The sequence below is a fragment of the Apteryx rowi genome, unplaced genomic scaffold, assembly GCF_003343035.1.
Source record: "Apteryx rowi isolate R43461 unplaced genomic scaffold, aptRow1 scaffold_471, whole genome shotgun sequence".
Lineage (NCBI taxonomy): Eukaryota > Metazoa > Chordata > Aves > Apterygiformes > Apterygidae > Apteryx > Apteryx rowi.
The window spans coordinates 243,320-268,829 of record NW_020450729.1 but is presented as its reverse complement, the minus strand read 5'-3'; the positions used below and the strand labels follow the sequence as shown (position 1 = coordinate 268,829).

The 25,510-nt window shown below is 49.8% G+C and overlaps 1 protein-coding gene across 1 annotated transcript in view; it reads right to left on the bottom strand.

Annotated features, from left to right (window-relative positions):
• Positions 1–25,510, bottom strand: part of CAPN5 (calpain 5) — a 60,985-nt gene that overhangs the window by 21,141 nt on the left and 14,334 nt on the right. The window contains exon 2 of the mRNA XM_026078160.1: positions 19,231–19,407. Coding sequence (XP_025933945.1) covers positions 19,231–19,392 — 162 coding nt within the window. The 5' untranslated portion in view covers positions 19,393–19,407. The remainder of the gene's footprint in view (positions 1–19,230; positions 19,408–25,510) is intronic.

The window sequence follows — 25,510 nt, the reverse complement described above, 5'->3', positions numbered from 1 at the left end:
TAAGCCTGTCCTTTGCTGCTTGTCATAAGTCCTTCAGTTCTCCCTACCCTTTGGCTGTTTTATAAGCTTCTCCTCCTCTCTCATTTGCTCTGGGGACTTTCTGGTAGAAAAGCATTTGGAGCTGAGAACATTGCCCAAGGCCACAGTCTCCCACACTGGGGCTTGTGGATTATACATCCAGAAATTAAATCCTGTGGGAGCAGGGAAAGCCAGGAATTTAGATGAGGAATCATAACGCCTACATTGGACAGTTCAACCAGGAAAGCTCAATGCAGATTGAGGGCTCAGCCATGGTCACAAGAAGCTGAGGCCCAATAGCCAAGTGTCATCACCCAGGGGGTGCGACCTCCAGATTCCACCACAGTGGAGAGCAAACTTTTGGTGAGCCAAAGACGTTGCGGCTGGACGAGGAGGATTAAATGCTCACCCTGCTACCAAAACCGACAGAATGGATTGTGCACAGGCACCACGTAATGGACCATGAATGGAGAAGCCTTGGGTAGGAGGGAGCTAGGAGGTGAGCTCATCCCTCCAACCACTCAGACACCACACGCATCGCCTTTCCTCTTCCCAGCTCCTGCCAGACTGTCCTCCCTTCTTCACACTCCCATTTACAGCCTTGCCAAGAAAGCACTTAAATAACAGAGGGCGTTGAGCAAGCTTCATGTGAAACATTGCTATTTTTTTATTTTCTCCTGATCAATCCAGTTTGGAAGGGCATGTCCAGCTGGAGGGAGGGAGTGGATGGGACATTGAAAGAGCTGAAAGAAACTCTTCCACTTTGCTGTTATATTCCTTAGAGCTGAAACAATTCCTCCTTTCCTTCTTTCCCTCCACCCCCTGATTTTTCACATTGGCTGCTGCACCCAAAATAACCTTTCTGCCCAATCTTTGCATGTGAATAATTGCATTTCCTCTATTCATAATGGGGAGGAACAGGAATCGCTGCTTCATGAGCACCTCCTGGTGTTCCTACCTAGTTCTGCCTCCTCTCAGCCAGCACCATACACCAAAAAATTAACCTGGGCTCCATCTGGACACATGCACTATGCAGGAGTCAAACATGAGAGGGAGAGGGCTAATTCCCTTCCAGATGAGGGAGTTGTAGGAGGTTGGGATAAGCACTAGAGGGAGGCAGTCGAACAGCCACGAAAGCCAAGAGGCACCTGTGCTTTTCAGCATCACTGAGYGCAGAGGGATGGGCGAAGAGCTGTGGCATTTAACTCCTGTTTCATATTGCTGAGGAAGCAGCCAGCAGCAGGGGATGCATCTGCCCTGTCTGTCGGCGATGGGACTCTGCAAAATCAGCGCGTAGCATTCCTGCCATGGTGGGCAGAGGCACSGTGTTTTCCCCATTTGAGGACCACGGCTGCACTTTCTACCCTTGGGTGAGTCTGCAGTGTGCAAAGGAAGTCATTTGGTACTTATGTAGACAGAGGAGAATGGGAGCGGGGCCAAAGCGTGAAAAACATATCCCACTTTACAGAAATTACCACCAGGTAAAGGGTGTCAGATGCTCAGGGACCTTTCCCAAGAGCACAGCTGCTAGTTAGCTGTGACCGCCCGCTTCACCAGGCCAGGGTTTGCAAATTAAAACTCTGTGGTTGCTCATTTCAGGAGAACGAAGCCCTATGCATTCGTCAAAGCAGAAGCCTGTCCTGGCACCGACAAGGGGTGCAGTTAATTAGACCCTGTTCTCTCAGATCCATGGCAGCACCGAGGGTGCCAAGGCTCACGGAAATGCTCATGTCGAGGCAGACTCCCACTGCACAACATGCTCCTCATTTGACTCAACTCCTCTTCCTGCTAATGAAGATGTGTCCCTAGGTGCATATCGTCCTTGAAGGATTCATTCAGGCAGTCATCTGGATACTGCAGTAGTAGTTTCCCATCCAGATGCAAACCTGAATGTGGAGTTTCAAGGTGCTTTTGGTCTGGCACAGCTGTGGCTGATGGCACACACTTGCTCTAAGACACAGCAGCTCGCAGACTTTCTAACCCCCTTCTCTCATAACGTTCAACYTGCCCTGGCAGGTTGCAGCTAAATTGCAAGTCTCCTGGGAGCACAAAGGTCCCTAAATACAACAATCCTAGCTCTGGCAGAGGGTGATGGCCTCTCCCCTGCCCCCATGACACTGCATGTCTGGTGCCCGTCCGAGGAGGTGCATCAGGCTGTGGAGCAGGAGGGATGCTTTACACACCGATCGCCTCAGCACCACATACAGGCCTGGCTGGAAGGAGACACAGAACATGGGCTCTACACACGACTTGAGCAAGTCCCAAAATGCTCATTGAGTCTTCCCAGGAGTCCACCTTGAAGTGGACAGGGACTGCCATGCTTCCCTGCATATGGACCATGTAGCACCATCAAGCTCCAGGATGTGCTCCCAGTGGTCCTAAGTGCAGAATCGCCAAATAGTTGAGGTTGGAAGGAACCTCTGGAGATCATCTAGTCCAAACCCTCTGCTCAGATAGAGTCAGCTGGAGCAGGTTGCTCAGGACCGTGTCCAGTCAAGCTGCAAACATTTCCAAGGATGGAGATGCCACAACCTTTCTGGGCAACCTGGTCCGGTGTTCCACCACTGTCACAGTAAAGAAGTGTTTTCATATGTTTAAACGGAATTTCCTGCATTTCAGTTTGTGCCCACTGCCTCATGTCCTTTCACTGGGCACCACTGAGAAGAGTCTGGCTCCATCTTATTTACACCCTCCCATCCAATATTTATATACATTAATAAGATCCCCTCTCAGTCTTCTCTTCTCCAGGATGAACATTGCCAGCTCTCAGCCTTTTCYTGTTTGTCAGAAGCTCCAATTCCTTAATCATCTTTGTGGTCCTGTCCTGCACTCACACAGGGAAGGCAGCAAATACCTCCTTGCTCTAATGCTGTGTAGCTGCTCCCATCAGGGTAAAGCTCATCTGCGGGCCAGCCTCCCCACCAAAACCTACCAAGAAGGTTTCCTAAATCCCTTAGAATGCAGCTTCCAAATCTTGATTTACTCAGGTTCTCCAGTCCCTGCTGAAGCTGCTCAGGTCCCACTCACATAACGTGCCCCAATCTAGACCGTGTGGCCTTTGACTTGTGTGGCTGCTGTTCCCTGTAGGTTCTGCCGYTACTGAAGGGAACAGGAGACGTGGGAACAAGGCACTGCTTCAGTGAAGCCGCAATTTCCCCCAGGCAGACTGCCTCCACTGTGCACCGCACCGAGTGCAGCAGGGCCCTGGTGTGCAATGCAGCATGTTCAGGGTGCAAAGCCCCCTCAGAGCCATAATGTACCGTGCCCACACACACAGCTGGGTGATGAGCTAACGAGAGCAAAGGGAACTGGGTCAGAAACACCAAGAAAGACATTGAACTTTGCCTGTGCTTGGAGCTGAAAGAGATAAAGGCTTTGTTTCACAGCTAGACTGAATTATAGGGCCCAAAGTTTGTATATGCAGGGAGATGAGAGAAACAGAGGCAGATGTGGTGTTTGTGGAAGGTCACCACCTTGGTTTCATCCCCTCCCTCCTGTGCAGGAGACAGAAACCAGGTGCACAAAATCATTTACCCAGGTGGGGATTCCTCCTGAAAAGCAAACACTACGTCATCCTCCTGGTGCTGCAGGCCCGGGAGAAGAGAGCAGCACAGAAACACACATCCACACACACACCCTGGGGGCCTTTGGGGTTCAAATGCAGCCACCCCAGAGCCCGCTCAAACTGCACCCCAGCACTGGAGGTTTCAGCAAATAGTGAGTCCACCCTGTCCTTCCTCTCACCGCAGCTGGCTCCTGAGTCATGGTGCTCCTAGACGGGACACGGATGTTCAACAGCAAGGAATATGCAAGGGGACAGCCGAAAGCTATGGCTGCAAAGAAGAAACCTTTGATTTTTGCTGTCAACTCCACCYTGGCCAAGAGAGCAGTATCTGTTCACCTCAAAGGAGAACCTGGCTTGGAGCATCCCAAGGAGGCCTAGGCAGCATCAGAGCAGACTTGCTGTTCAAGTAGCTGCTGGGCTCCAGGCAAGAAAATACAACTTAGAAAAGGTCTGTGCAACTGCTCCTATGGAAAAGTATAGCCTGATAACATAGGGAGGGCCAAACTAGTGATTTGAACTTGTGGTGATTCATCTCCTCCTTCCCACATCCTCCCTCCTGTGAGGGCTGGGAACAGAGCTGGAAATGAGAGCCAGGGCTTGGAGAGGACTTTGAGGTCCGTCTCGAGGAAAAGCTGATTGCAAAGGTAGCAAGACYGACTTACGGGAGTACAGCGACCATCTGGAACGGATCTGCGCCAGTTCGCTCCATCTGGCTCAGGGGTAACCAAAGTCCATTAGGGAAAACAAGACCCAGTCAGTGCAATTACCTTGCACTTGGCAGCGTAATTTTGTCTCCCACAGAAAAGCATGCAGGCTTTCCCTCCACTCTCTCCTTCAGCACTCTTTCCCTCAATACACACATTTTCCTTCCAAATGCAATTAAATCAGARAAGATCATCCCTGCTTTCTCCTGCTAGTCCAATTCCACATAGGGTAGTATTGAGCAAAGCACCCTCTAATTGGCTTTATAATTGTTGACTGTCTTATCGTAAATATTTCCTGATGCAGATTTCTGAGCTTTTGATTCACTGGGGATCTGGATCATGTCAAGCCTGATGCAGGGAGGGAATAAGCTAAGGGGGGAAATAACCATGTGAAATACAACATCTGCTGCATGCTAGGATCATTTTTTGCTAACAAGATTTGGTAAGGAACAGACTAGTCTAATTGCATTGCAGAACCAGGACACAAGAGACTGTCTGTTTTTCAGGAACAATGCTTTCACTCAGACTTGCAAAATCAGCAGGATAATCTATTAGCACGGCTGCGCTTTCACCTCCTCGCGGACAACAGAGAACCAAAACGACCGTGTGTCAKAAACGTCGTTCACCCAGCTGAGCGAGCAGAAGCGGCCGAGCACAGTGGACAGTGGCGTCGTGATCGCTACATCAGCTCTGAGCGGCAGACTGGCAGGTTTGAGGGCACAGCAGAGGGATAGGGCCAGAAAGCRGAATTAACCCCTTTGGATAGGGTGCTAAGCTTGCATGAAGCTTCAGTAGCTGACACAACTGACTCARAGGTCTATGCGCTGCCTTGTTGCAGACACCTGCACCAAGGTGCAGTTTTGCAAAAGGGCAATTACAAAATTTGCTCCCRAGTGACATAGGGAAGGGAAATGGGGGTGAGGTTAGAAACCCAAGAGACTATATTTYTGGAGTGATTAAAATTTCTTTAATGTCCCAGCTTCGCACGCACCACCAGGTAGGCCTGGTTTGCAGGGAACACTGAATACCTACGCCCTGTAACGCTGGGTTTTGGGGGTTTTATACTGCCTCAGTCAGGCGTCCATAACACCAATCCACCCTGAATATCTCAGTTTATGTGTATTTGCATCTGTTATCAACTCTCACTCCACACAAAGGGCTTTGCACACTCCACCCACAGCAAACAGGACTTGCTTGTAAAGARAGTCATCAAAAACACACTCCCCATCAACCACATAACTGCTTGTGTACCTCAGCACCAAGCCATACCATTTATTTTGGCAACAGAAAGGGCATGGAGATGTCTGCAAACAAGATTTAAATGTCAAATTGCAGGCTTTGCAGCCTTGACAGGTTTCTGTGCAGTTTTCTGTTCCGGGGATCCAAAGTACAAAYGCAATATAGAAATCTCTGTTAAAGCAATGAAACAGGGAGAGAAACACAACGTCACCTCCCTGGGAGCAGACAGAGAGACGGCGAAAGAAATGAAGGACGGGGAGCAGACTGGAACAAGCGCAGAGTTTTTGGACCCTGTGTTCCTGTTTCTCCCACCCGCACTCTCTGGGGACGTGCTCTTGGAAAGCCTCGCTGTTACTTATGGCCAAGACTTCTTTGGTCTCCACCCAGCTGAGATCGATGCAAAGGCCAGCACAGCCCAGCTTTTAGTATTTCCATGCACTCAAACACAGCCCTCTCCAGACTSCGGCTCTGACCGCGAGCTGCTTCTGCTGTGTCCGGTAGCAGAGCTGCTAAGGGAAAAACTCGCACCTCCTTCCCTTAGGTCCCAGAGGCTAGTACGTGTAGGCATGGGCTCAAGGGAGCTACAGCAGAGAGGTGGGAAAGTGGAAATGGAAATAAGGTCCCACGGCTCTTTTAACTTTAACACCTTGCGATAGATATACCCTTCCAATTTGCCACAGTGATGCTGTCCATCTCCTCCCAGATCTCTCCATCCTCCATCACATCCCAGCCTTGAGCTCTCCTAAGGATCACCCTTGACCAAGYCCCCTTGGAACAGTGCTAAGGACTCGCAGGGCAAGGGAGAGCCCCTGCTTGGCAGCATCATGGGTTTAAAATACACCCACCCGCCAGTGCTCATTCCCAGGCTGTGGTATGCTGTTTCCCCAGGTATGCTAGCACATGGGGTTGTGGGGTCTACTCTGAACCAGGCAGGGGACCTGCGCTGGCTGGACACTATGTGCATCAGGCCCCAACCTGGCTCCCCAGGGCAGCTTCACAGTCATGTTAGCACAAGTGAAAGACCACGCGCTGCAGGATGGGTGGGAGCTGTGAGTACGGCCACAGCTTGCATCACTTTTGTACCATCGGGCCCCACCACGGAGGACATGGTGGTGGGAATGTGTTGGTGGGAAAGGAGGGACCTGTTTAAGCAAGCCCTGCTGTGAAAAACTGCCAGTGAAACCGCAGCATTTTGGGAGGAATTGTCCAAAAACACCCACTCTGCATGTAGCTATTGTGAAATCCCTGAGTGAGCTGGTGTGGCCATGAGTTCAGCTGCACTGTTCCTGCCTCCAAGCGACAAAATTCAGGTTTGGCACAAATGCCTGCCAAACACTGCCCTGTTTGGTAGTCAGCTGCCTGAATCCCAAGTCCTGTGTCTCACTGAAAGCCAATCTTCTAAAAACAGGATTTATGAATCTAAATCATGCACTTTTTTTTTAATTATCCTAAGAGCCAAGTTAGAGATGGAGAAAGAAAGAACATAAAGCAACAAAGGAAAATTACCTCCCCCCTCCACTATGCATATCTCTGAGCAAAATCTCCTAAATAGTCTTCCACAGGAATACCTCCCACCCCTCCTTGCACCATACTGTGCTAGTGCTGGGAACTACCCCTTTTTTTGTGTTCGTACCATACTTATAGCATGGCACTGCCTTGATCCAAGACTGCGACTCGGCCCCATCACAGCCCAAATTAATCCACGGATATGTAAACAATGACAAAGAGGTTATCATGAGTTTGGTCTACAAAGAAACTACTTTCAACCCACACCTATCCTGGTTATTCAAACTCTGGGTGCAGCTTTACAAACACAGAAACCTGCTTCATGAGAAAAGCTTTCCTCTGGAGATGTGGGCACATGAGTGTCTCTGGGCTGAGATGGGAGAGGGGACAAAAAGGGGCATTATTCGGAGACAATTATTCATTATTCAGCCACAGGGAAAAAGGCTGCATTCCTGTCCCTGCCGAGAGAAGGAAGTGCAGTGAGATTTAGTAGTAGAGTTGACTCAAATAAGGTCATAAGCACAGAGCTTTAGCCAGTGCTGCTGGCACCTCCAAGGGGAGTTTTATCAAACAGGATGAAGCCTGTATTTAATATCTAAAGTGACTCAGTAGGGATCTTCCCGTTGAGGCCACGGGCTGAGTTCATGAAACTAGAACAGTTCACAGAGCAGTCAGACCCAGGCAAGCTTCATTTCTCCTCAGGAACATCCTTTTCCTCTGTAGTGATTTCCTTCTGACCTGCTTGACATTCCCAATAACACAGGCAATACACAGCATTTCTGGAGGAGACTTCGAAGTCTTTAGCTCATACCAAGCACGCTGCCAGTTTACTGAGACACACAAAGACGTAGTATGTTATCAGGAGCTCCAAGACAGGAACATGCACAAGATCTCGCAGTGACAGGCGGCACAGGCTTGTGGGTCTCTGCACAGATTCACCATATGATTTACGTGGACTGTACACAAGCTAAGCATGCATACGGTTAGACTTTTAGCTGGTTTGTCCAATTATGAAGCGCTCTGTTCATGTTTTCCATCATTAATACTTAACTATCTACATCAGTGATATTTGTATCAACTCGCGTTCAAATACCTATAGATAACATGTGATAGGTAATCAAGCTTTAAGCATCCACAAACACTCTCCATTAAGATGGTTTGTCCACCCTTTCTTTTCTTTAGGGCAACTGGGAGGAATGCATCACCAAAAGGGGGTTTCTTCCCAAAGATCCAGAAATACCAAAGATTTGAGACAAATTGTTTTGGTCTCTATGTGAAAGAGTGGGTCACCACTCCCAAGCTGCAGTCTCTTGTTTGGTCAGCAGAGCTCCTGCTGACCCATCGCTGGGCCCAGCTAYCACCCCAAAGGATGCTTCAGCTCTCCCTTGCTGCTCTGCTTTCTTCTACGGGGTTCATGTAGCTGAAGGTGAAGTCCTCTCAGGACAGGGACACTTTTGAGAGCTGAGCGAGTCATCACAAGCCTCAAGTGGCGRGAAAGCAGTGTTAGCTCTCTGTCTGCCCTACAGGGACAATGCACAGCTGCTAAAGTGCTGATCTCCTTAGCAGCACCTGGGAAGCCAGGGCCAAAAGGGATGAAGTCAGAGAACCTGGCAAACTTGAGTGTAAAGCATCATCTTSGGGTGCTCCTTTTGGCCCCCCTTTCTATGCAGAAGGATAATCTAAAAGGGACCTAGTGGTGGGTTTTCAGAGAGACAGGCTTCCAAAAGAGGACATGAAGGGGTCAGCAGCTCGCACAACTCAGCGCTCTGCTGTACAGGCTCAGGTCCCAGCTAGCTCAGCCACTGAGCACCTGGGCTCTGCTCCACAGCACTGTCACTGCCCAAAGCCTGCATGAGCACTGCAGCCATCGTCCTTTCTCAACAACGCTTTTCATTTGCTTTGCTTCCCTGAGCGTCCCAGTGCAGGACCGGCCTTTCCAGATGGTCACGGGGGAGAGGGGTGCCTGGAGCATAGCAAGGAACTGAACCCCGGGTCCCACCACGGCATGCAGCAGCAGAGCAGCATGCAGGGTGGGGGCGGATGGCCAAGAGCCTGGGTAGGACGGTCAAACAGAGCAGCCTCATCCAAGGCAATTCATCCACTCATTAAACAGTGTTTCAGCCCACACAAGTCTCCATGACTGCACTAGGCACCTTCACTTGAGACAAAAACCCCACCCTACCAACCTTTACCTTACTGCACATTTGCAGTGCACCTCATGAACGACTTCTTGATCCTTGCGGGGCTTTGGGACAGTATTTGCACAGTTTCTCTGCTAAATTATGTATGCCAGAGAGCTGCAGAGGAACAACGGTGCCATTCCACTTATTGTCAGACAGTGTTGGGGTTTTATTTTAAAAAGGGAAGAGTTGGAGAATTTAATACTCTGTACAAATCATTCAGGCAGTGTCAGTCATTTGGCAGCAAGCAGAGGACAAGCCCTTGCCCTGGGATGTTTACAAAGACAAACGTTAGCTGGATTTATTCATCCCTGGTCAACGCACCAATGTTCCCGGGCCAGAGAGGAGTCCAGCCCCTGCTGAACAAGACAAGAAGGAAAAAATGATGGAGAGAGGGTTCGTATCCACTTCCTTACAGGGATAGATAACCGTCTGCCCTGATCACAGATGCATTACAGGGCTACCATATATTTAAAGTCATTTTTAAGCACAAAATTCCTTTCCTGGGTTACTAATCATGATATGATTAGTATTTATTAGTATTGCAATATATTATTGAATATATTATTGAAATACATTTTTGAAGTTTCAAACTTCATTTTTACTACTTAGTCTTATATAAGCAGCATGGGTCCTATCTTGCAAGTTCCCCTCACTTCCTCTGTCTGCCCTGACTGATTTTATAAGTGACAGAGGAAATGCTCCCATCCCAGGACTAGAGCAGGACTTCAGATAAGAAAGTTTTTAAAGGCTACTCAGACCATGATATAGATTATGCAGGGGTATGGCAGGACAGAGCAACTATTTACTCTGTCCTCGAAGAAGGCGAGGGTGGACCTTGCTGTTGCATTTTTAAATAAACACTTTCAAAAGCGGGGAAGAGTTCCCCAAAGAGTAATGCACATGTGCAAGTCCAACACCAGGCTCCATGCTGTTCTCCATTACAAATGCTGACCAAAAGGACAGGGAAGGACTGATTTAATCATAGCTTATAAGAAACCACCCAGGGAACAGAAACGCAAAAGCAAGGTCACCCCATTACACATAAGGTGCAAAGGGTGTAAGCTGAAGCTAAACCAAATCAGAGTGAGAAGTAAGATGTAGAGTCCGAGACAGGGACTAGTCTTTAGAGCAAGTGATCCAGAGCTGCGGTGGATTTTCCTCTCCTGGAAGTGCTTTAAATAAAACTGGATGTTGCTTAGAGGATGCAATTCAAGTTTAGTTCAATGGAGCGTTAATTCAAGGAAGTCCTGTGACCTTTTGTTACCCAGAAATTCAGCCTACACACTGACGACAGTTCCTTCTGGCCTTCAAATCCACCAGGCTGAGGAAGTGGTTCCTTTTCTGCTCCAGAGCTAGCTGCACGGTCAGCGTGGTTCAAGGTGTTGTCCCACCAACAACACTTCCTCCTCTTTCTTTGTTTAACCACTTCTCGCTGCCGCTGGAGTCAGACTTCAGTTTTACCTGGTGTTACTGACCTACTGCCTTTGCAAGGGGACTTCATATGGACTTCAGCTAAAGGCATTTGTGTCAGCAGGACTGAACCCACCCTTAACAGAGATGGAGCACCCTGAAATCCCATCCACTCTGAGGCCTCCAGAATTAGAGCTTGACACAAGTCAACTTCGTCCTTAAGAGCTCCCGGAGGGGCTGCGAGCGCCGAGTGCAATGTGCCCCCAACAAGGACGGCAGCAGCAAGGCAAAGGTTCCCATGGGACCGCAGCGGCACAAAACACTGCTTGATTCAGCTTTCTCCTAGCACCTGCCTTGCTCGCAACAGCACAATCAAAATCAACTCGAGCATGCAGTCGGCTCTCTGAAGACACCTTATCAGCTGCCTGCAAGAGACCAAAGAGCACCGGGCCATCGGTTAATTTGAGCGCTTTCACGCATGGCTGGAAATGGGGAGGGGAAGAAACCAGAGGCAAATCGGCATCCGTGTTCAAGCTCTCTCCCATAAGGGCTCGTGACGGGAGCGGAGGCAGGCTGGGTGGGAGCAGCCGTGTTTCTTCACACCCTGGCATGGCGGTTTATCTCCATGGGGGTGTCTGCAACCTTGTGCTTCAGCTGAAACACTCCTTGTCTGCTGGCAGCGCTTGCCAGGAGGGAYGCCTGCCTTTCGCTGCCTTCAGACCATGGGAAACTGGGCTGGATGGGGCCGCCAGAGCCCAGCAAGGAAGGTCCCCTCCTGCCGCGGCTCACAGGCAGTGCAGCACTTCTGCGCCTGCACCAAGACCAGGAGATGGGGCTGAACCCAGGGTCTGAGCAGCTCCTCACCTGCTCCACAGACCGAATGTGCTGTTCCTGCACCCTGGAGCCAATTCTGCGGGGATTTGCACCGTTCTCTCCCACCAAGTTCAGAGAGGAGAGAGGACGCTCAGGGCTCATTTCAGAGATGCTCTCTGCTAATACTCTGCTGTTCTCCATTACAAATGCAGTGATGATAATTTCTAGCCACAGAAGCGCCGTTGCATTAAAATGCAAGCCGTGTATCTAATCCACTGATCTTACTGCTGGTTTTGCATTTAAGGCCATGTCCTTCYGATGCTGACTAAAGAGCAGACTCGCCGGCTAATTTGTTATCAAACACCACAGTGAGCCACACTGATGCCGGGCAGCTTATCACACTGTATCGTCACTGGGGCAAAGAGGGAGAGCGTGTTGTATAGAGCCTGGCACYGTGGGGCCATGGCCCTGGGAGGACCCGGCAAGACAGCCAAGGTCAGCATCAAATTCACTGAGAGTTCTGTAAATAGTCGTAAATAATAACAGAAATTATCCTTGTCCTTCAGGGGTGGGGTGGGGAATCAGTGAATACCACTAGCTTAAAAAAAAAGATAAATTCAGAGATCACATTAAATGGTGACCAAATCCTTTGCTGGTGAGGAGCAATCAGGCCCAGACTGGCAATCAGCTCCGGGCTTYGCTGAACGCTACAGATAGATTAACAAGCAAGTGGCTCATAAATTCCTAAGCTGTGAAACACTAAGGCCTGGATGGACTCTGACTCCCATTACAGACTAGTGACAGACTCCCATGCAGAGGAGACGATCCCTTGGTCCGTCCAGCAGGACCCTGGAGAGGCAGCAGCAAGGCTAAACACGAGCACCCCAGACCTCCTCCGGGCAAGACCAGAACTGCTTGACGGTGCAGCTGGCCAAAAAGCTTGAAAAATCTAAGCAGAGACTGCCCTTGAGCACAGATGCCAGAGGTCAGTACTTCTGCCAGAACAGGGTCCAAGCGGGAGGCAAGGGCACAGAAGGTTACTGCTCTCTGATCATTGCCATTTTAATTCCTGCGTATGCCYCAAGCCGCTGCTCCGGGTGAGCTTTCAGAGCAAAGAACTGCAGGAACTTAACCTCTGACTTTCCCATTATCTTTACCCTTGGCTGCTCTCTGTTTTTGCCAGCTTCCCAGGCTGTGCTATACACTGGGGAAAAGACCTTTTAATGCAGAAACTTGCAGGCAGGCAAGTGTCGGTCTTGCTTTTAGTGAATTAGTTCATTGACTCCTTTCCCCTTCCAGGAAAACCCCACAGGGACTGATTGTATAACCCTCACTCAGCAAGCAAAAGGAGCTAAGTGCTTAACAACACAAGGAAAAGGGGATCTGAGAGATACTCTCCCATCCTGCACCAACTCCTCCCGGTCCAAAGACAGCAGTATCAAATTCAGAAGGTAAAGGATCTAATGGACAAAATGGCTATATATCAGTCAGGCTAAATACACGTCAGGCTGACATGGAAATGACTACTGAAAAATGGTATATTCCCACTTTAAAAATCAAGATGTTCTCTTGTCTGATTGGGAAAAAAAGAAACAAAAAACAAACAAACAAAAAACCYCCGGGGCTATGAATGACAGCTTCGCTCCCCAGTACCAAAGYAGGGCTSAAAAGGGCATGCCCCTGCYTCCCTAAGACTATCCCCTTCCCATGACCCTTCCCAAAACACCTGGMCTCTCTTTCCCCCCCAACAGTACTCTTATTCCTCTCCTGTCACCCCACATATTTTTCCCCCAAATGATATTGCCTTCACTCAGAAAAAATAATATTGCCTGTGTAGCAAGAATCTGCCTTTGTGCTGTTTAATCAGTGCTAACCTCCCTTGACAATTCTTGCAGAGACAATTCAGCGCTTGCAAGCAAACTCCAGAAAAAGCTATAAAAACACCAAAGAAACAGGGTTGGAGGGCAAAAGCTCTCCCCCCGCAAAAGAGGTGGTGTTCATCCAAGAGAGTTTCTCTGGTTGTTGCAACCAGCCAGGCTTGAACTCACAGTGCAGAGGCACAGCTCAGGTTCAACCACCACCGCAAGTCACCTTGAGCCACCCAGTCACTGTTACAACAGCCTGCCCAGAAACCCTTGTGCTTCGACACAGCCTCTCCCCTTTATAACGCCTTGGGTTCACCTGGCACTGCCCTGCTTTGCGCTAGTCCGCGCGGAGCTACTGCCGTGTCCCCTCCAAGCATCACTGCAGGATGCTCAGCCTTTGTCCCAGCCACCTTGGAGAAGACCATGGGGCGCTTCTGTAAGGTCCCGCAACGCACTGCTGTCTGGACACGGAAACAGCCASCATGTGGCAGTCTGGCCTGCCATCTAGGACAGGGAGGAAAACCTTCTCCAGGCTTGATCTTGCTCCCAGCGAGGAACTCAAGGGCCAGAGCACACAGCCGGGCTGATGCCACATCTAACCCTCCCACCAGGCCTAATTTACTTACTGTAAGAGCATAATGACACCCTAATTTGTCTTGGCTGGTGACCAAGGCAGTCGCTTTGTGGACTGAGCCTCAGGCCACCACATGGCCGTCCTTTCTTCTGAGAGAAAACAAGTCCTTGCTTATATGTCCAGGGGTACTAAAAACCCTAATTTAACCCAATACCAGTCCTATGTCATGTTTGGAAATGGCCTGTACCCAAGAAGAGAGTTTGGGACAGTGATGATTAGAAGAGGTGAACTGTTTTCCCCTGGGYAGCTGATCCTCTTCCTCTCCGTGCCATCACTGGTTGCGTTTCCAGGGTATCACAGGTACGACCTGGTGTCCTTGATCTTCCTCGCCCCTATTTCTCCCTCCCCACCTAAGTCTTATCAACCCACTTCCCCTCTTCTCGGTACCATCTATCCTCATCTACCTGGTTCCCAAAAGCACAGAGTAGTTCACACAGCATAACTCAGAGCTTGRGGTAAAGCTAAGACTTTCTCCACAGATGGTACAAGTTGCCCGAAAACAGAGATCTCCCTCGTCTTCATGTGGTAGCAGGTACGGTGCAAGGGAGAAGGAGCTTAAAGCAAGGTACTGCGATCTGGCTGCTTGTCCAGGGCCCAAAACACTGGGTTTCATTTCTAACCCAAGACCAAGTGTTGCTGCTCTAGCCAGCTCCAAAATATGCTTTGGCTCAGCCGTGAGGAAAACCAAGCAGCCAGTCTCATATTTAAGCGGATGCACTAAACCAGAGATCTTCAGGACCCCCTTCCAGGCTCAGGCTAATGCTACGGCCTCCGTCTCTCTGACACGCTCTCCTAGTAATCAGCTTTCTGGCTTCACTGTGTTGTAACACGAAGACACATGGTGAACAGTCAATGAAGCCCAATCCGAGACCTGAACAGCTGTTCCCTCTGCAAAGATCTGGCATCCAGAGCAGGGCTCCCGGCCAGCGGAAAGAGCAGGGAGGAAGGGAGGAAGGGAGGGAGGGAGGATACCCTGTTGGAAAAAATAAGGCTAAGCCCATTCCAGAAAATGCTGCAGTGGCAGATGTGGGAGGAAGTCGAAGCAAAACTCAGCTTGACCTGGGAAGGGTTATTCAAGAGGGGAGAAGTCTGCTGGGAGCCAGACTAGGCTAGCGAYGTCAAGTGCTAAAGGTTCAACTGCTGATGCCTGCAGCCTTTGGCAGGACCCGGGGCTGGAGGATTTTATGGGAGGTCTAGACTGAAACTATCTCTGTTCTCTGCCTAAATGCTGGTGAGATTAATGCCCACAAAAGGATTGCTCTTGACTTATACCAGGGAGGTGAAAAAGAGGATCAGATTCCCCTCCTCACAAAAAATAAAATCTCTGCAGTAATATGAGTTATGTGCAGTTTTTCATGGAGCTGAACGAGAGAGGCTGGTCCACACTGCTTTTTATCCTACAAAGCAGGGAGCTTTTTAAGCAAAGCCCTTCAGCCTTCCCCTTTCCCCTTGTCCAACCACAAGAGCAAGCGATGCAGAAATTTCTCTTTGGCCAAAGCAGCCTCAGGCCCTGGGAGCATGTGGAGCAGCAGAAAAGATGAGGGCAGGTCGCAGGTCCTGGTTGGGAAGGAATGAACACACACAGAYGAGGGATGGACTGATTGGACTAGTACCAGTCTCATATAAATACACAAAATGAGATCCTGGCTCTACCAAAGCTAATTCCCAATATCCTGGTAGGGATAGTTCTCACATATAAGTGCTTTGCCTGAAAAACTTAGCTCTTATGTATCACTTGTCTGCATAGATATTAGGTGACATCCTTGTTGTCCGTGCAAACAGCGGTTTTTGATAGCTGACACCTTTTATTTCCACTCTCCACCCACTCTGCTTCCACAGGGAAGCTTGGGGCATGGTGATCTCTTATGTTTTTATCATGCAGTTTCAGCTCAAACTCTCCAAAACAAACCACGGCCATGTCCCTGAGAGATAACAGGGGCACATACTCACAATCTACTCCCTGTAGACAGCGTCGCTGGGACTAGCAAACTCCATTTCTGGGTCAGGAAGTCACCAAATTAGCAAGTGCCAGAAGCTGGCAGTGTCACTCTTTTTGTTTTTCTAAATAAAAATAAAATGCAGTTGCCTAAGGAAAGATTTCCTGGTCGTATCAGAAAGAGGATGCTATAGGGACTCAGTATAGCTTAATGACCATACCACATAATTACCACGCAAGCAGAGCAGTAGATTTGAACTTCACTGATATTTTGGACCCTACTGAGCACTGTATTAAGCCTATGCTGCTTCTTTCCCCAGACTGTTTCTCTTTGGAGACTATTCAGTTTCTCCCAACGTCCCTGAACATGCAGCCTCCAATAGTTGCCTCCAGCTCTTCCCTCGCAACCTCTGAGCTTCACCACTAGGTACCATGTGAAGATCAGACCCAAGCACTTTACAGATGTAGAGCACAGCACGGCTAATCCTGCAACAGCGATCAGCCTGGGCACAAAGCAAGACCCATTACAATAGGTGTAAAATTGTTTCAGAATGGAGCAGGATTTTACTACTGCATTCATGTAGTTTCTTACACCCTCTTCCACCTCTCTGGCAGACAGCAAGCGGCAAGATATATACCAAGATCCTTAAAACACAGATGCACTGCATTTGCTTTCTTGCAAAAGCTGCTGAGCTCATCCCTTAGAGAGCTGGTAAGAATTCAGGCAGAATCTGGGCTTGCAACTAAAATTTTCACTGTGCTTGGGCTGGCACAAAGCATTTCTTCTCCCCACTAAATTCAGTCACTTTTGCCGAAATGGACAACTGAAAGGAAAGAAGCTGGAGCAGTGCTTTAGAGAAACAGACCTCTGGAAACTTCATAAGTAACAAGGGCAGATATGAGCTCAAATTCTTTTTTATGCCAATTTTGTGCTTAAGGCAGCTAGTCAGTTCTGGTCAGATGATTTCCCCAGACAGTGACATCGAGGAGTCTACTATTCCTCCATGCAGACTTCTTTTGGTCCTGAAACTGGTGCCAAAATTCCCTTTATCTGGTGCGGATGCGGCAAAAGAAAGGGACCATTTCCACTACCAGTTAAGTGGATGGGGCCCACTTGCAAGCCCACTTCCACTACCCGTTCCCACTGCTAACCTGAGCCAGATGGAGCCCCCATTCAAATTGCAGGGCTTGCTGGATGGGGAGAGCTTGAATTCACTCCATGCTTCAGCAGAGGTGGGCTTGGACCTATCTGAGCATGCTATCATCCAGGTGCAGACCAGGAGGTCCAGGAAGCCCTTTCAGAAAGACATCATGCCCTCCGGAGCAAGGCAGTAATGGTACACATCACCAGCTGAGGTCAGGTCTTCCCAACCAAGAGTGGATGCTACAGGTCTGAACTACAGGAGCTGCAAATGTACCGAAAGCCAGAAAAGCAAATGGCAAATAGGTTGATACCTATAGCTGCCACCCATTCAGAATGGGTCTCCCTTCTCCCTGAAAAGAAGTACCAATAAGTCTATGTGTGATAAAGTCTGAATATCCGGATCCATTCATGGTTCATGCAGCAAGCTCCAGGACATATGTGCTCAGCAAGAGATGAGCAAACTTTGCCCATCTGCAACTGCATCCAGCTCTCTGTCATTAGACATGGGGCTTAATTAATGAGTGTGAATGGGGGCAGCCTGTGGCTGGCCCACCTTTGAATGCAAACCAGGAATGGGGGTGTAAAATATCTCCCTGCTATCATCTGCTTTCTTTCAGACAGGTTTCACCCTGAGACTGAAGGAGAGTGTTTTGAGAAGATCAGTAAAACATATCAGTCAGCTCCCTGCCAGCTAAAGTACCAGTTTAGCACCCAGAGTTTGTTGCTGCCCTCCTAACAGCAGGTAGCTCTTCCTCTGAGAGCATCTCAGCAGTACCATTCCCCTATGGGAGAAGATGCAGACAGAGGTGACGGTCCCACCTGAAAGATTAGACAAAAGAATTGTCTTTGTCCTTCCCTTTAGGCCTAGAGAAAGGAGCTTAGAGAGCTGTGGGCATTGCTTATCTTCTGTATCTTGGTAAGCCTGGGCGCTGAGCTCCATGACCCAGGCCCAGGTCCCAGCTCTGCTCATGGACCGTCCAGCTCTGCCCGCAAAGCACCAAGCTCTGCAGGGCTGACCCCCTTGTCCGGCACCATGCAAGACCTGACCACAGAAGGAAGCGGTGCACAGAACATCTTTCCAGTCCCTTGCAGAAAGGGAATAAGCTGAACTGCACACAGGGTCTTGCACAAACCCCTCAGCCCCTCGTGCCACACAAAAAGAGTCAATTCAGCTCCTTCCCTCCCTTCGCACAAAGCCTTTTTATTCCCCATTCACCCAGGCTGCTCTCACCCGGACAGAGACAACAGTGTCTCGTGAAAGACCAGCTGATTTTCTGGGCTGCCCATGGGGGCGAGGAGGACAACGACTTCTCAGACAGCCCTGCCCCACTGAAATGTTGCCAAGTTACGTGCAAAATGAACACGGGCCAGGGAGCGAGGGCTGCTTTTCACTGCAGGGAAGGGTGGAGAACCAGATGTGTTACATGCTGCAGTACTGCCTTCCTCCAGCCCCAAATACCACTACTCCCTGGGTTTCCTCCTATTTCATTGCAGTCAGAGAAATGGTCTTGTGGTCACCTCCTGAGAAGATGGTCATACAAGGGCAGGCAAATTCCCCAAGACTGCCTGCCCCCGGGCTCTGAAATATGCCTTTCAGACAGACACCAGGGACAGTACAAGGGACCCAGACAGCGCCGAGGACAGGCGGCGCAATCCACAGAAAGCCAGAGCCTCTCACAACCACCACCAAAATCTCTTTGCGTGCAGGGAGGGACAGGCACTGCTACAGCTGCTCAGCAATTGCATTAGTAAGTCACAGCTGCAGCACAGACTCAGCATCACTGCACTCAGCTCTCAGATCCCGCCTCCCAAGGAACTAAAAATCGCTTCGCCTGCCCAAAGCTCATCTTCTTTTCCCCTTCCAAATGGATCAGCAAGAGTATTCAGAGATATTGCTTTGCCCTGCCAGGCTCTGCAACAGCATCCAGCTCCAAGTCAGCTGCAAACCATCTCTCCGTCTTATGTACGGGGAAAACAAGTCACAGAAAAGCCAAGGGACTCCTTTGCTCCTGGGCTTCACTGGGGGCAGAACAGTCTGCACCCGAGGGCAGCAGGTCTCCTGGCTTCACAGAGCAATCTGCTCCCAGAGGGAGATGCAGGTATTCAAGCAACAGCTCCAGGGATTTCCCAAAGCAATTCCCACTCTCTGGTTTTAATTCCTGGCACACTGTCTCCCCCCCACCTGACCATATCACCTTCACGAGCACACTTACTTTTGGCCGCTTCCACTGGATGCCCTGGATCCTTGACTTGTAGAAGAGCGAGTCGTCATTGGCGGGGAAAAGCGGGTCCTCAAAGAGCTGCTTCCGCCTCTGACACTCCTTCTTCAAGGAGGCGTAGCGCTGGTTCTCGTACGGCTTCACCGAGGAAAACATCCTTCCCCGCTGGCCCTGGAAGGACAGGCAGAGTGGGAGTGAGACGCAGCCAGGGAGGCCTGATCCTCCTCTGCAACCCTGGATGGCAGCACTGAAAATTCGTGGCTAGAGTCAGCCACTCAGCCTCTGCCCTTGCCTTCCCCCCGAGGGGCAGAGTAGGGCCCATATGGCATGGTCTACATCCCTAGACACCACATTTATAGTCCCTCAAAGCACTACCGGCTCCCTCACCTAGACGGGTTAAGTGACACTGGGAGGGATCAGCATGCTCCATCACCAATTTAAACACCCACGGAAAAACCCTGCACGTGAAAGAGGAGAAACGGATTAATCCTTTAAGCCCATGCCTAATTTGTTGATCCCAGAGCTGGCCAGACACCACCAGAACAGGCTGAGTAGGAGACTATAACGGGTGTCCTGCCCATGGGCACCAGCATCCTAGCGAATCGTAACCCATTTGGGAAAACATAGCTCTCTGAGCTGAAGGAAGAGAAGACATCCCCAGCGAGCTGTCCCGGTAAGGACCTGGCTGTGAGCAGGTTTCACCAGGGCTGAGCTCTCACCTCGAGCTCTTCGATCCCAGCAACAGAGATGTGTCTCTTCTCTGAGTAATGGGGGACCCCGAGCTTTGCTCACCTTTTTCCCAGCCCGCTCCCAGGCAGAGGGACAGCGGCTTTCAAGCCACAGGTTGTCTTTGCTGTGATTAGTATTAAACAGTCAGGATCCTGATTGCCCCCTTTAAAGACTGTAGGCATCATCATTTGGTTGTCGCGCAGTGATGGCCATATAYCTGCCTGGAGAGCACAGGCTGTCCCCGGAGAGCTGGTGCTTGAAGAAATGCCTTCTGCCCCCACCGCACAACCCCAAATTACATACACGCTCCATGATTTCAACAGAGACGCTAGTTTCTCAGAAGACCTTATCAGATCCTCTGGCCTGTTTTTAATTAAAAAAGACCTCCTGGCAGAGGACCACGTGTTTCTGGATTAATTAAAGATCTCCTGGCAGAGGACCACGTGTTTTTTGGATTAATTATTCTGTCCTGACAAGCGTCTAGCTTCCAGGGCCCAGACGTGAATATAGAGATCCAGACGAAAGCAGGAAACCGTTGCCAAAATGCCTCCAAAAGAGAGCAGCACCTGAGACGCTGTTCTGCCACCCTGGTGGTTTGGAAGCTGGGTACCAGTGCCTTTGCTCTGGTCCGCGTCCCTCCATCCCACAGGGCCAAGTCACCTTGGCACCATGGCAGGCTCAAGGGAAGGGGGAGCTCTGAATATGTTGTTCTCAACTACTAAATCACAGACCTCATTCCATAGGTACTTTTCTAAAGTCTACCCCATATCTATTTTTAATATCCACATACAACTGTTCTTCCTCCCCAAAATGGGATGTCCTGACTAGTTCAAATCATTAATGACCCTATTCTGGAAACACCTAGTCTGGTTTCCTGAAGAAACAGGGTTTGTGCATGCCACAGGACTTCCGCTATGTGAAAAGCTGCAGGATGCCAGGTGCCTCGGTTCTGCTGCTCCCAGCAGTGGTTATTTTCAGGAAGGCATCAGAGAAAACCTGGCTGCTGCCAAAGGCATTCATAATCCCATCTGTGATCTCCAGCACCACCCACGGCAAAATGAAGGGTGCCCCGTCTAGCGGGCAGATGCATGCAGCAAGCTGACCTAAGCCATTGCTCCCAGCGAGATGTAAAGAAACCATACACTTATTCTGGTAAACGTCCACAGATGCTGGAAACCCTCATGTATGTTGGGACAAGAAAGCTGCAATAAAGGCAGGCCAGAAGCACCTAATTTGGAAACAACTCAGGTCCCAGGGTTTATGTGATTGCTTACAACTGGGTGCCAGTTTGGAGGCAGTGACACATCCTTCGCTAATGAATTGTCAGGATTAGCGAAAGGAAAATAGGCGTTAGAGAGCTAACCCTGTCCCATCCCACCAGAGCAATCACCTTGGAGCCTCACCCTCCAAGCCTGCCTCTTCTCACCTGGGTGAGAGGAAAACACTTCACTAAAAACTTCTGGGAGAGCAAAGGATGGGCTTTAATTGACTGTATTTATTGGTCTGATTAGCAGTATGAGTGCTCATCATTCAGAGCCTAAGTGAACCCAAAATAACCCTCTTGTTGGCTGCATGGAGGGATGCTCCACAGGTCTCTCTGATGCTAGGGATCATTTGCTAAGGCAGTTTTTCTGTGTGCTTTGTGCCAGCCAGCAATATTTCTCCAAATCACCTAGTGTGTCATAGCCCTCCGCCCTGAGGGACAGTGACCGCAAATAACTGTGCAGAAGGGACAATTAGGCCTTTACTTAAATAAAATCTCAATCATGGAAGAGGAACCACCCTGGAGATGAGGAAACATGCACAGGATGGACTGGGGCAGCAGGTAGACGTGTCTCCCATGAGGAAACCATCAGCAAAGGATGGCTGAACTGCACCAGACCAATGACCCACCTACCCGATGTCCTGTCTCTGCAGACACCCAAGGAAGAGCATAGCAAACGTAGTGATAATCCTCCAGGATACTCTCCCAGACTCCAGCATTTTGTTGCTGCCATTGTATGGCAAATTCCTCCCTCCTACAAATGAATTTTTCAGTGGCTTTCTAAGCCCCTTAGCATCCACAGCACCCCACAGCAAGGCCTTCTGCAGCTTAGATACATGCTGTGTTGAGACCCTGTTGAGAAGCCCTCCTAGAAGCTAGCTGCTTCTGCTCTCCACTAGTTCCTGTAATGGAAGAAACAGTAAATGGCAGCTTTTTCTATAACACCTGTGATTTTTCAGTTTATAAAATCAATAGCTTGCAGGCAGAAGACTGGGAGAATAGTCCCAGCTCTGTGTTCGATGCATTGCATGACCTGGTCTGTTTGAACATCATGGCTAAGATCTTGCCTGGGTGGGCCCAGAAGAAAAGGACTTAATTCATCTAGCAGTCTTTGAAGGCAAGTCAGCAGTACATTGAGGTGATGTGGTTAAAGGGCTTCTACTAATGCTCCAAGCATTTTCCCTTCAGCATCATGACCAGTTCTTAGATGCTACAAAGCAACACAATGCATCACCTGGCCTCAGAAAGACCTTAAAATAAGTGGCATGATATCAAGGCCTGAATACTGCACCAGCTCTACTCTTTGTAGAAGAGTTAGAAGCCTCACTGAGCAGTCAAGGAACACAATCCAGGGTCAAAATGCACATCCATCCTACTAAGAGGGCCAGGAAACAAGTTAACCCCTGATATCCAGCAGTCCACATCACTTGGTCATTATCTCACTCCAAGAGCCAGAAATCAGTCGCTCTTTATTTAGCAGGACTTTGTATTTTCCTTTTCTGGGGGATGGCCCAGGTCTGTGCCTTAGTTTGTCCATGAGGATGTCACAGGCAGAGAAGTGCTGTGAATGAGTAAACGCTCTGAGATTCCCAGGGCGGCCTCCCAGCTGTGTGCTGGGGTCCACTGAAATCAGCAGTGCCCGGGGACAACACTGCAGCATCGGCCCAGGCTCGGCTGGGACCTGGAATAAGCTTTTGTTCATCCTGATTATCTCCACCAGCACAGAGTTGGGCACTCGCGTCCTGGTCCCACCAGGACAGGATCATCCTGCACATGTCATGCCACGCTATCCACACTGCACCCTTTGCCAGGAGCACAGAGAAAGGCTGGGGCAGAGGTGCACAGGGAAGGGGGCAAGAGACAGGGGAGATGTCTCCAAGGAGGTCACGGGGGCTGACATCTCGGCACCGAAGGAGCTACTTCCAAGTGCAAATCAGTTTGGTGCCTTTGCAGTGATGGCACTAACTGCTGCAGGGAGAAACACAGTCAAAGCAGCAGACCGGGAAAGGATGGTTGGCAGCCACCTCCTGAACGAATGTGACAGGGTGAGAGAGAAAGATGTTGTCGTAATTGAGACACGAGATGAATTGCTTGGACTGGTGCGTTTGCCGGGCTGACAGACAGGAAAGGACATTTCTATGGGACGTCATGCAGAAAGAGCCAGCAAGATTTAGGAACGGAGCCTGGAGAGGAGGGGAGGTCTGGTGCCTTTCTCAAAGCCACGCTTGAGTTACGGCAGGAGTTATGGGTTTGACGCAGGAGATGCCGGCTGCTGCTCTGCAGCCTGTCCCGTGGCAGAGGGCTGTCACTTGGCTGCTCATTCATAAAATTACCGCTCCTCCCCCAGGAGCTCTGCAACGACAGCTTGGAGCTGTGTTTTCCAACAACCTTTGCAACACCGATTTCCACGAGACTCATAAACCGGACGCCCAGCCCTTTGAGAACCGACCACAGCCCTCTTGGCCCAGGATTCCCAGCCTTTTCATAGCCCAGCCTTGCCTGGGAGAAGTGGTTCAACTCCTTGCCCTGATTTCCCACGCCACAGTGACTGTCACCTCGACAGCCACCTGTCCTCATTGCGGGGCTGCTCTCACTTGGAAGGGGAGCTCCAACTCCTTTTTCTTGCCCTCGTGGCTCTAACACAAAGATCGATTTAATAAGTCAGGTAGGACACATCGAGAGATCTCTGACCCACAAGCTGCAGTTGTGTGTACAGCACAGACCCGACTCGTTTCACTTGCTCACTTTCTTCATTACCACTGCTGCCAGCGGCAATACTCTAACTCAGAAGCAATGTTAGCAGCACGGGAAGTGCAGGCACTGCTCGTAGAGCATGCTGTGATCCCCAGGGAGCAGGAGGCACAATGCGAAATGTAACCCTCCATCTGAATGGGTGACTCAGTGGTGGAAATGGATTTGGGTTGCAAAGGAAGTGCCAAGCAGAATGAGAAAGGATATTGTTCAGGAACATTTTTAAAACTTGCAAAATAATTAAAGGCGGGGGAGAGTTCTTACGGTGGTGTTAAAATTCATTACCTTCTCTTACTTGCATCATTTCATGCTTACCAGACAGACCTTCAGATCTGCCACATTAAAATGCTCAGGGCAGCATTGCTTTTTGCCTTCTTGCACAAAGCTAGGACACTCCATAAGCATGGTAAACAGGCATTTTCATGCCTGGTCCAAATTATCAAAACTACACGTGGGTGTTTGTGCATAGGGAGGGGTATCCACATTCACATCCCTCTGTGGGGAGCTGGATTTTCAGAAGCAGTGGTCTGAACACACCTCAGTTCAGCCATGAAGGAGTTAAGCAAGAAACTATTTTATTTGAGGAGGGAGCCAAGTGTATGACTCAGTTGTATTATGGAATCCCTCTTTTCACCTCCAGCATGGTCCAGGCATTCGAGCCCAGCATTCCCGCCAGCTGGTAACGATCAAGGCTCCAAGCTCTGAAACCAGGATAATTATTGAAAGTGCTTGTGCTGGCCAGGACCAAATCTTGCTAAAAGGCTGTTCCTTCCTCTCGCAGAAACCACTTTCTCTCCTTCCCTTCCCGCTCGGGGGCTCCTGTAGCATGGGCACGCTGCACTTACTCTACCACAAGGCTGCATCCTGGCCAGGAGCAAAGGGTCTTGCTTGCAGATCCTACAGTTTTTATTCAGCAATGACTCTACACCAGACAAAACGGTTTGTCCTTAGAGGACAGGATTGGTTGGGCCTTTTCTTTCTAGCTGTGTTCTCACTGAACAGGAGATAGCCTTGACATCCTACTGCAAAGGCAGAGGATTGGGGCCTAGAGGAAGACAAGGTGGGCACCAGGCATGGGGCTGCAAGAGCCCTGCCTGGCTGCAGTCATACGGGGGTAACCCACTATACTGCAGCCCGGAAGACTAACAGCAGGGTATTCAAAGCAGCCAGGTTCTCTCCCAAAATTTTATAAAAAATATCTTATTTTCCAGCCTCCTTGGTGTTCCTATTGACAGGCATCACAGCTGACATGGATGGGACAACGCTGTGGTTGCCTTCCCACCTACGAACGTAAATGTCCAGCTCTGCAGAGAAACGTCGCTGACACAAGGAGAGCTTTATACGCCTTCTCCCTGTGACCCAGGAGAGGCACAGTCAAGCTGTGAACCACCCGTCTTGTTTTTCCACCAGTGCACAGCCCTGAGGGTGCAGGCAGAAGGCTCTGGCAAGACTCAGGTGACTATCAAATGCAGAACAGCAAAACAAACTGCTTCATCCACTTTGTACACCAAATGCGAGGTAAGCACGCCA